Genomic DNA, 12,647 nt, shown 5'->3' with positions numbered 1-12,647 from the left:
TCAACTTTCGGCCTTAATCGTTCAAATACCAAAAACCCAACAATAAAAAACAACATAAAATTAAAATAAAATGGGAATTAGAGGAAAGTAGAGCAGTGGAAGGAGATAAGAATTTACCTTGTTCTTCTGATAATGTGGGGGTTTCAATGAAAAAACGTTCAGAGAAGAATAGCTTGACATGAATTTCAATGGCGGCAGGTACACCGAGACACCATTAAAACAAGGCTTAATATAAAAAAAAGATAAATCACGAATTCAGTGCCTAAACTACCAATTTTGATCCGTTTTAGTAACTAAATTTTTCATTTTTCAAAATCATACATAACGTTTAGTTTTTGTTTCATTTTAGTATCTCGTCGTTAAAAATTTAACAAACGAGCTCGTTGGCCATCACATCCGTCGATCTATGAAGCCCAAACTTTCTAGCCCGCATATTTTCGACCACTTCAACGCGATTTCGACCTCCGTTTCACCGGAAAAACGCCTCAATCTCCCAAAATCAACGATAGACTCTTCAATTTCTTCATCATTCGATCTCTATGATCCACTATTTGTGATGGGCTTGAAACTAGACTATGTTGGTCGACTCGTCATTCTCTCGATGTCCACTGTTTTGATTGGTCGTCCATCTACCAAAGTTATACCACGTCAGCATGTCCGTTAAGTTTTTAACTGTAAGATACTAAAATGAAAGTATATTACTAAAATAGATCAAAAATTATAGTTTAGATACTAAATGCGTAGTTTATCTAAAAATTATACAAACTATACCTATTTTTAATTTAGGTGTATAAATATTTTTTCGATTAATATAAATGTCTACTTTTTTACATTACTCTTTTAAGTGTATACATAATAACATACATTTAAAAAAACATCTAAACTTTTTTGTTTTTTTAAAAATTAAAAATATTATTAAAAGCATTTAAAAAAACAAAAGCAATTCTTAACCCTGCGTTGGTACTGTCTTTTTCCCAAATTGACAAACGACTAACTTTCACAGTCAGCTAAACGATCAAACGGTTGACTATCACAGTTAACCAAATGGCTAAACGACTAAAGAGATTTTTTGGATTTGAATATTTGAGATTTTAGAGATTTAAGTTTAGGAGTTTAGGAAAATGAGACAATGGTTGGTCATTGGGTGAGCACAACGACTGAGGTGGTTGTTCGTCGATAGTGAAGACCAAGGTGATACTGATGATGGCAACGATAACTGGTGTTTGGGATTTGAAATTATGATTTTTAATATTTTGGGACTTTGAGATTTTTTAAAATTATGATTCTTAATTTTTTTTATTTTGAATAAAAATTTCAAAATTCAATAAATGTGAAACATGTTATATTACATAATTTTTTATCATCTTTACGAACCAGACACTTAAAATAATAATATTTATAACATTAAGCATCTATATTATCAAAAAATATATATACACTTAAATTGGGAGATAGAGAATAAAATAAGATAAAATACACTAATCATTATTAATGTTTGGATAAAATTTTCTTTTCACTCCTTAAATTTAAAATTTTATTATAATTATTTATATTATCAATTTATAATAAAATAATCACCATACTATCATTTCGTTAAATTAATAATATGACAAAATAGTTTATTAAACACCATGTGGAATTCTTTAACCCATGCGGTTCCTCTTTTCCTGCAAATGGTTGTTGATTGACTCACTTCTTCCACCGATAATAAATCTAGAAATATCTTTTAAGGTTATATATATATATATATATATATATATATATATTAATAATATAATTTTTTTGTATTAATAAAATTAAAAATAAAAATTTAAGATGTGCATCATCAATAAAATGAATAGCTAATATAAAATAAATCAAATTTCAAAACGGATATGTGTTTATCCTAAACAATAGTTGCATCTGCTATACTCCCACTATCTTTGCTTGTTGAATATCCTTATGAAATCTTTTATCGAGTAATATTACTAGTTAAATAAAATGTTGTTCTCTTTAAAGATAACAAGTAAAATGAAAAGATAATATTTTTTAATCACCTTGTATTATTCCGAACAGATACAGTGGTGTAAAATGAAAAGCATTGTATACTTTAAGGGTAAAGTTATAAATTAAACCCTTAAAAATGATGGTTGGTAGAGGCCATGAAACCCCCACAGTTTCTCTTGAATTGAAATTGTTAAAAACTGTTAAAATGTTGGAATCAGTGTAAGATTTTAAACCCAAAATTTTCTTGCGCCTGTGTTTGGGAAGAAAAACTGCAAAAAGTCTGCTTTTTCAAGACCAGAAAAGGAACAGAACATACTTCAAAGATCAAAAAAGTCAAGCTCTGCTCCCAGTTGTAAGCTTCTTCTATCCTTTTTCTTTTCATTTCTGGTTTGTATCTTCTTCAATGTCATTTAACTTTTAACTTCTTTACCTACATTTTTTATGGTTTGGAAAATTTATATTGACAATTTATGAACTGGGTTTGTTTTGATTTTTAATTGCCGAACATATTTAATTAGCAGAGTACAAAGAACTGGAGCATTTTTTCTAAGTTAAAAGAAATAATTTTCCTGGTTGGCTTTACTTTTAGCTGTGCAGAAGAGGAAAATTTATGGTCTTGAACTGGGATTTTCGTTTTGATGATTTGTAAACTTCTTAAACTGAAAATAATGTTGGAATCTGGATGGACATATGATTTTATTTTTAGGAGGAGCGAAAATAGATTATCAAATGAAAATACATAGAAAATCTAAAATATAGGAAATTTTGAAAATGTTAGGGGGGCGATCGTTCCCATCCGCTCCCCTCTCAGTCGTCCCAGGGGCCGATGCACTAAACCCATCCCATTATTTAAGAGAAAAAGTGAAATTTAGTATAATATGTTAAAGAAAAATGGAAGATTTTTTTTTTGTACCCATTATTTTTAAGAAAATAAAATTAAAATTTTGGATCCCATTTATAAATTTTTAGATCCGCCACTGGTCGTCCCAGGTAATTTGGTTGTGGCTTTTACTTTCCTTTTTGGTTTACTTAATTTGCTTCATCTCAAATTCATTTCAAAGTGCATGATAAAATGGAATTAGATGATATATTTCTTTTGGTTACGAGATTATATTTTGTGTATATATAAAAATTGAGGAAAACTATGGGTGAGGAAGTAGATTATGCGTTACTATATTTCATGTTCACAGGACCAATGACAGGGACTGCTGGTCCACATGATTTTCCGGATACTGATAGAAGCTCCGAGGATGAAACTGCAGTTAACATTGCCATTTGTGAAGGGATCAGACAAGAACTGTTGGAGGAACATAATATAATGGACGGCGAGATCATTTCATTAGAACAAGCTGGTGAAGGTTTAGATTCAGGGAATTTGGAGCCATATACTGGGATGACTTTTCAGTCCCTAGATGATGCAAGGGATTTTTATTTCGTATATGCCAAGCGCACTGGGTTTACCATCTGAACAACCCGGATTCGTCATTCACTAAAGACCATATCTATAATTGGGCGGGATTTTGTGTGTTCTAGAGAAGGTTTTCGAGCTGCAAAGCATACACATAGAAAAGACAAGGTTCTTCCTCCAAGGCCGGTAACAAGAGAAGGGTGCAAAGCAATGATAAGGTTGGCAGCTAGGGATGGGGGTAAATGGGTTGTTACCAAATTTGTATGTGAACACAGCCACAAGTTAATGTCACACTGCAAATTTCCCGGAGAACTGCCAACTGTTAACATGCTCACCGAGGTAAGTCTTAGATGCTTGAAAGTAGTCTACCGGGTTGATCGAACTCATTATTATTGTAGGTAGGCTTTAGAACATGTTGTGGAACTAAATTATAGACTCCGGGAGGTGACTGATTTTAAATTGATATTTCACAGCATCGGTTATCATTAATCATCAATTCCCAAAGCATATATCAAAAATAGCATCCTCCACTAATTGAATGATTTGGTGATTGAGAGGCTCAATCTGTTTGTTGATTTTCCTGATGAACCTTCTTTCCCTTGAAACCTTTTTTTTTCCTTCTTGGAAAGCATATGCAATCATAACAATAACAGTTCTTTATGCGAAGCTTCAATACAAACTCATCTGGCTATTTTGAAGTGAAACTTTATGCTAAGAACTCTGTGTGGCACTCGTGAAGAGATCTTTGCCAACGGTTATACATGCGGGTTCTATGCTTGGTTTGTGGATCTAGGCATTAGATATATTGTCTAGAAAAGATTTTTTTTATGTTCATATATATCGAGCTAGTGCAAAGGGGGAGTATGTGAAGTGAACTGTATAGAAGTTTCCAAGAAAATGCAGCCTTTACTCGTAGTCCGGTGTTGAATCACATTCACAATTCTTTTTCCATTGCGGTCTATGGATTACATTTGGGTCCAAAAGGTTGTGTTGAAGTTCATACTAGAGATTGAAAGAAGAATGATACACTTTATACTATGTTACCAAAAGATTCTATGAGAAGTTTATACTAGAAATGGGAGATTTTTTAACTTATGAAGTAGCTTCTAAGAGTTAGAGAAGCATAGGAAACAGGGATAACAGTATACTAGTGGCTTAAGTTTGGCAACTGGACCAATTTAGCTATTCGAGTCTTTGAGTTAGTGTAAATACGAATTTTTGGCCCCGATACTTTGTTACTATGAATTATTCTCATCTGTAGCTGTTCAGTTAACTATTATGGCCTTCTTCTGTAACTTTTATTATGTAGTGAACTGCAACTCGCTGTGTTTGTTTGTTCATAAAGTTGTCAACCCTATGCATGTACTTCCCACGAGTGATCTTTAAAGAATATTATGCTCGACTTTCACTGCAACCGTTGTACTAACATGATTCTTAAATTTTCGGAAAATTTCTTGTTTTAAAATGAGAACGATAATACCTTTTGTCAATCTGTATTTCTTGTTTTATACGAGGAACTTTTTCCGGTCGTCAACCATGCTCATGATGTTCCTCAACTCTTAGACACTTGCATTGATGCTTTTGCAACTGACTCCTGGTTTGGTGCTTTTTCAGGAAGAGAAAGATAAAAAAATACAGGATTTATACAAAGAGCTACAGCATGAAAAAGAACGGTCTGCTGCATTTCAACAACTACAGATGATTTTCAAAGATCTTGAAGAACATGCTGAATTCATGTCGGTTAGAGTTGAAGACATAGTTGACAGCCTGAAAAGGGTTGAACTCGATGATTGTAGCTCAAGTAGCCGCGAACACCTGTAAGTTTTCTGTGAGGTTGGCTGTAATTAGACCTAATTTCATGACAGGAGACTGCTAAAATCAGCCCTCGGGCTACAACATTCTAAGTGTTCTGAGGCTGACATTGTAGTTCATTAGCATAAACACTGTAGCTTAGGATTCACTGTGAGAGAAGAAATATGTCCTGGGTAATTCCTTTGGTATTCCTCTCTCAACAAGTTCAGTTCTGTTCGAACAACTGAATAACTTTAAGCTCGATTATTTATGTTCGAGTTTGAGTAGGAATTGAGCTTTTTTTTTATTAGTTTGAGATGATTACAAGATAATATCAAACATCCCAACAAACGTGTGTTCGAGTCCAAGATCTCTAGAGATAACAATCATCCATTCGTACTCAGTACATCGTCGTAACATTTTAGTTTCCTTGGAGTGGTTTGAAGACGCTGATTTGAAACATATAACAAAGCTGAATCAACCCACAAGTTGGACTTTGATTATATCGGTATGAATATGAAGCAGCCCTTGATTCTTTCACTTTCTTCTTCTTCTAGAATTCAACCAGAAATTTAGATGGAAACACAAATCTGGGTTAGATAATATTATAAAATTACAATTGAGAATAAGATTATGGAATATAAAATTATCCAATAAAATTTACTATAAATCATGTATAAACTTATGGGTAAAGTATACAAATGGTCTCTGACTATAAGGCATTGCGTTGTTGACTTCCAGATTATTAAAAGCTATAAAATGGTCATTAGAATATATGATGTTGTTTTGTTGAGTCATCTGACTATTAACAGTTATAAAATGATCACCTGACTATTCATATTTTTCGTACTCGTCCAATTTCGTTAAAAAATTGGTGACCGTCTGAGATGGACATTAACATGTTGACTAGGATATGATAAAATATGATCCCAAAACTGTTTGAGTTGTATTTTATAGGTCAATCCTCTGTTTGCATTATACTGTCAAACCAGTATTTGAAAGATTATACCGTCGAGTCAATGCTTGAAAGTAACGAAGTGTCAGTAGACATTAGTTAAATACGATTTTATTATATCTAAGTTAGCAAGTTAACGTTCAGCTCAGACGACTATAAACTTTTTAACGTGAAAGGATGACTTTGAGACACATAAATAGTCGTGTGATCATTTTGTAACTTTTAATACTTAGGGGACTCAATAAAACAACATTCTATAGTTGAGGTATCATTTTATAATTTTTAATATTTAGATGACTCAACAAAATATCACCTTGTGGTTGTGACTATTTATGTAATTTACTCTAAACTTATTTGATTAATTTAGCCAGAATATTAAAATGTATGTTTTATTAAAATTTCAAATTTTATAATTCATAAATTAAATTGATGTATGTCGTGGATGGTACGATAACTTATAAAAGTTTATTTTTGGCATGTTTAGAAGTATTTATGAAGTAGTTCGATGGACAGTAAAGGCAAAACTGCTCAAATGGGGCGTTGAAAAAAATAATTAGTTCGTATATAGTATCGTTAAAAATTATTTTTTTGAGATAGTGTGATCGTTATAATGTTGAAGAAGACGTTGGAACACAATTCTTCTTCTCATTTTTCAATCACTTGGAATGTTAAGAATGCCAAAACTACTAAGGGTGCGTTTGATTCATGAAATGTAAGATTATCAATGGAAATAAAAGATTACTGAGAAATGGGATTACTGGATGTTATATTTTGTATTTGGTTAGTTTAGTAGGAATGTAAGATTATCAATAGAAATAAAAGATTACTGAGAAATGGGATTACTGGGAATGAGATTATTGAGAATGTTATATTTTGTGTTTGGTTAGTTTAGTAGGAATGTAAGATTATTGTGTTTGGTTAAAGGAATAAAATATTATTGAAATGTATATTTTACCAAATTGTCATTATTATATATTTATTTTTTAACAAGTTGAATTCTACTATAATATTATTATAATTATTTTTCTTTAAAAATTTTAAATTCATAAAATTGATATAATTTTTTTACAAAATTGAAAAGAAAAATAAGTTTAATAAAAGGGTAAAATTTTATTTTAACCCCGCCACTTCATATAAAATTCTAATAATGGATTTTTTTTGTAAATCTAAAATAGTTTAAGGATAAATTTATAATTTAACATTCGTAGAATTTTTATTATTCAACGACAGAATAAGGATAATTTTGAAAAAAAATAAGAGCAATTTTAGTCAAAAACATCAGTAATCCAACAATACCTAAATGAATGAGTAATCACATTCCCGGTAATATATCCCAAAATATTCATTGTTGATAATAAAAAATTACCAAAAATAAGATTACCGGCCAACCAAACGGTGGAATAAGAATTTCATACCACGATAATATCTTATGCCATGAACCGAATGCCCTAAAGGAACAAAACAAGAGACATAGTCTCAGCGTCTTTTAGAAGATATTGTCCAACATCTTCGAACAAATACTATGACAATTACATTATATCAAAAAAACAATTTTGAAGAAACATAATCCAAATCAATTATTTGATTAATTTGAAATGTTTGGTGTAGAGGACCTCAAAGGTTGAGTTGAGATGGGGAATAGTTAGTTTTTTTAATTATCGATATTTGTTCTATTGATTAACTATTTTAGGTTGGATTTTACAAAAGTAAAATGATTTTTTCAATTCGTAAATATCAAAATTATAACTTACCTTTCGGATCGGATTTGTTGTTTGTGTAGGCACATATAAAAATAACACAAATCCGATTAAAACAAGAGAATAACATTTCCTTCCTCAAATATCGTCTAAGCAAATCATATACACAATAACAAAAAAAATAACAAAAAACAAAGACAATTAACATGGAAAAATCAGAAACACAAACAATAAAACAACCAAATCCCCGAACCAATTTTACAAAATCAAACTAAATGGAATTAGGGGGGAACCCTATTTATATATCCCCCAAAAAAAACCTAAATAAAAGTTAAGCCAGTGAACTAAAGCCGCCTCCTTTCATCATTTGCTTGAACTCCATGAAATTAACCCTACCATCACCGTCTACATCTACTTTCCTTATCATCCTCTTGCAATCTTCCATCGCTTTCCCTTGTTTAAGTCCCAGTGATTCCAACGCCCACCTCAATTCATCAACGGAAATGTAACCGTCTCCGTTTTTATCAAAAACCTTGAAAGCTTCCTTCATATCTTCTTCTTCCTTGTTATCCATAATCGATCGATACAACTCGCTGAACTCATCGATGTCGATACACATATCGCCGTTGACATCGATCCGCTCAATCATAAGTGTCAATTCACTGTCGGGGATAAAGATGCCCATATTCTCCAATGAATCGTTCAATTCTTTCTTAGTGATCGTCCCGTCCCCGTTCCTGTCGAACACCTGGAAAATCTTCCTCAACTCCATCTCGTCCATTCTTTTCTGACAACGAGGGGATGGCGACGCAGAAACGAAGATTGTATAGCAAGAAAATCGCAAAGAAAATTGATGGAATTGAAAAGAAAAATTTAGGAGAAAATTTAGTTGTAAATTTGGAAGAGGAGTGACACCCTTTAAAATAGGGTGGTTGCTCATGACATTAATTAATATAATAGTAAGGTTTCAAAAACGGGTATTAAATAATTGGACCGTTGATAACGGATCTTAGGGGAAAAAAAAGGAAAGGAGAATCTAGGAGAACGCGCCAACGATAAAGGGGTGGCGACTGATGATTTGTGACCGTTGGATTTATGATGATTGTGTGTGTGTTTTCTAAAATTCCTCAACTGCTGTTTTGACGTGGTAGGTGACGTCGACACGTGGCCGTTTTTTTAGGGTCGGACTCTGATTTTTCTCTTTCAGAAATCAAAACGACTAGAATTAGGCCGTCCAATTTAGGTTTGGAAATTGGATTTTGACTAATACTGTAATACAGGTGAATTATGCTGTGCTTCCAGAATCCTCTACACTTTGGGTAGTTCCGGTAACGAAATTTAGAGATAGAATTTGGGGATCAATTTAAAATTTTAAAATGTTTAGATGTTTAAATTAAGATTTTTAAATTTTTTTGAAGGATTTAGTTTATATTTTCCTAAAAATAGGGTCTAACTACAACTTTTGAAATTTTAGAGGCTTAATGAGTACTTTTACAAGGGGTTTAATTAAGAGCATTAAAAAAATTAAAATTTAATTTGAATTTCTAAAAATTTTGGGAGACCAAATTGAATTTCTTAAAAATTATAACAGTCAAAATTAGAATTTTTTAAATTTGGGGGCATGCCCCCTACTCTAGTTTGTGTTTAGCCCCAGAGTAATCCTACTGTGCGTCAATCTAATTTAAAGTTAAAAAATAATAATTTTGAGGTATAACTGAAAATGGATAAAAATCATGATATTTTTTTAAGTTGAATGCAACTTAAAATGTTATATTTTTATTAATATTTTTCGATTGAATTTAAAATATTACGAAGAAAATAATATTTTCGGTTGCGCCTAATATCTTCGTTTTTAAATTTTAAATTTGATTTTCGCTCTTTAAACTTTCCTTTATTTTCTGGTTCTCACTCAGGATTTAGGGTTAACCTCAAGGATTGCGAGACTATCAAGTTGTAATTTTGTTGAATAGAAATGAATATTAGGTTATAATTAGGCGTGGCAAAAGCCAGAGGTGTGAATAATTGAAGATTCCCCACAAATTGTGTAATGGGTATAGTGTTAAGGTTTAGGAGATTGAAATTTATGAATTAATTGGCAGTTGGCTACCAGAAATGAAGGCCCTTTACCCCCTACCTCTCCCACCAGTTCTATGCTCACTCACTGCTATGTCTCAGCCAGCTCGTAATTTCACTTGTATACACAAAATTAATTTAAATTTATTAAATATTTAAGAATAATTGAATTCGTTTATTGAATTGAATATGATCTTATACCAACAATCACGTGATATGGTGGGATGAGACAATAGATCCCTTAAGTAAGATCGGGAGTTCGAATCTTGACGTTAACGAATGGAGCAAACTGGATTGGGAGACTCGTTATTGCCTCTGCAATACCCGATTCAAATTAGTCGATTAATAAATCAGAAACCAGTGATTATACCAAAAGAATTAAATATGATCTTATGAAATTTATTTTACAAACTAAATAAATGAAACTCAAATTTATTTTGAGATAATGTAAAATTGTGCAAGTTGTTTTACATGATTATAAAAAGGTTTAATTGAAAAGTAAGTCCCCTAATTATGTATTTTTTATTTTAGTGTCTAAAGTTTTTTCTTATCAAGATAGGTGCATAAAGTTTTCAACACTACCATTTTATGAGTTTGAATTAAGGATTTTATGAGTTTGAGATTTTAAAAAAAATATTAAGGAATATAATAGAGAGAGATGGCATTTGCCTAATTATGTTAATTTTAAAATTTAATTCAATTATTCAATTTTTAAAAATTCAAATTCAACACAAGGAAAATGTTAGAGCCCGTTTGGTTTTAAAAAATATAAACTATTTTCATTTTATTAGAACATAGAAAATGTTAAAAAAAATGTTTGATTGTAAAATTAAAAAATGATTTCTAAGAATGAAAAAAAAATTAAGTGAAAATATGAAAACATATATTTTCATTAAAATTATTTTGAAAATTTGAAAAATAAGGAAAGATGATATCTAAATTTTTAACTTACACGGATTTAAATTATTCTAACAATAATTTTTTGATTTAATAGTATATAAAACCCTTAAACTTTTTTTGCAAAAATAAAAACAATATGGTCCCTATATTTTTTTACACTCAATATAATCCTTCAATTAATTTTTTAATATTTTAATTTTGTATTATTTATATTTAATGTATTGAATATCTTAATAATTGTTTATATTTTTAATTTAAATAATTTTTATTTTTTAAAAAAATAAATAAGTCCTCAAGGTTTCTAAAAAAATCAATTATGCCATCAAACTTAGCTGAAAAAAATCAATTAAGCACATCTATCACATCATCATATATTGTGTACTGCTACAACAATATTGTAAACTGACACACCAATATTGTAGATTGTCATGTAAGTTTGTGAACTATTATATAAGTGTCGTGACAGTCAACATTTGATTCCGTTCTTCAAAAGGTTAAATTAATTTTTTCTGTGCAAAAAAGGTTCAGGAGCTACACTAATTATCTTTTCCCAAAAGTTTGAGGGCCTCAATTATCATTAAATATATTTTTATTTTAATGACACTTTTGTGTGCACTTGCTTATAATAATGTTGAGTTAATCGATTGACGGAATTGGCCAAGAGGGGGGTGAATTGGCAATTAAAATTTTGGTGGAAGCTTTTGCAGAAAATTGAAAGTAATTGCACAACGATTTAGAGTGATTCGACTTTATCAACCAAAGTCTACGTCCACTACCTTAGCTATCCACACTAAGGATTTTCCAACAAATTCACTAATTTGTTCTTTCTTTTGAGGCCAAAGAGATAACCTTACAACTCCCTCAAGAATATACCCCAATTCTTGAGAACACCCTTTTCTCAAAGAGAAATACAAATTTGCAAACTTACAAGAAAAACCTCACAAGGCAAATATGTTTGCACAATTCTAGAACAAAGAAAGAACACTCAAGAATAAATACAATTGAGCACAATAAGTGTTCTTGAAAGCAAAATGAATATTGAATGAAAAAAATAGGCTTGAAATGCTCAAACTTGAGGTTTGATGCTTTCTCTTTGATTCTCTCTTGATTCTAGTTGCTTGATGTTTCTTATTATTGATCAATGGCTTCTAAGCTTGCTTAAATACACCTTGAATCACTTCTGAACGTTGGGGATGATTAGAGAAGATAATATAGCCGTTTTAGTATGAAAATAATTAATAAAACAACTTAGAGCGTGGGGGGAATCGGTACCCCCTATGGGGAATCGGTTCCCTAAGTGTAAAATTTAAATATTTCGACCGTTATACAAGGGGAGAATCGGTACCCCCTTGGGGGGAATCGGTTCCCTCCGAGCATACTGGAAATCTCGGAGCCAAACCATTCAGGGGGGAATCAGTACCCCCTTGGGGGGGAATCGGTTCCCTCTAAGCAATCTGAAATTTTTGGCTTTGAAATGGTTCGAAATACTTTGCAAAATTATTTTGAAATTGTTTTAAGATTAAAACTTAATGTTACACTTGACTAATGATTAAAAATGATTTTTGAAATATTTGGAGTAATGTTTTGATATTCGAATAGTTATATCGAATATATTTAGAAAATCATTTGGAAAATCTTAAAATTCATTTAACTTAATTTGTTATATCGAAATATCAAAATGTTTTCAACAATCTCCCCCTTTTTGATACAACAAAACATTTTAGTAATTTTAAGATTTTACTCCCCCTTACTTTAACACTTCTCCCATTTATCGTTCTTTAACACTTCTCTCATTTATCATTTAATCCCCCTTACTTTAACACTTCTCCCATTTATC

General features: G+C 31.1%; 2 protein-coding genes across 2 annotated transcripts; one reads left to right on the top strand and one right to left on the bottom strand.

The window, feature by feature from the left end:
- The first annotated feature begins 3,130 nt into the window (after positions 1-3,130).
- Positions 3,131-5,329, top strand: LOC120175884. Its single transcript, XM_039182434.1, has 4 exons — positions 3,131-3,441; positions 3,520-3,733; positions 5,009-5,211; positions 5,260-5,329. Exons 1-4 carry the CDS (start codon positions 3,131-3,133, stop codon positions 5,327-5,329), a joined length of 798 nt encoding a protein of 265 aa, XP_039038365.1.
- A 2,618-nt stretch (positions 5,330-7,947) lies between these two features.
- LOC120176295 (calmodulin-like protein 7) lies at positions 7,948-8,685 on the bottom strand. The gene has a single exon (XM_039182744.1). It carries the CDS (start codon positions 8,616-8,618, stop codon positions 8,169-8,171), a length of 450 nt encoding a protein of 149 aa, XP_039038675.1. The 5' UTR covers positions 8,619-8,685; the 3' UTR covers positions 7,948-8,168.
- Between the last annotated feature and the right edge of the window lie 3,962 nt (positions 8,686-12,647).

This window comes from Hibiscus syriacus, unplaced genomic scaffold, assembly GCF_006381635.1.
Source record: "Hibiscus syriacus cultivar Baekdansim isolate YM2019G1 unplaced genomic scaffold, ASM638163v2 tig00003398_pilon, whole genome shotgun sequence".
NCBI lineage: Eukaryota > Viridiplantae > Streptophyta > Magnoliopsida > Malvales > Malvaceae > Hibiscus > Hibiscus syriacus.
This window is presented reverse-complemented; position numbering and strand designations above follow the sequence as displayed.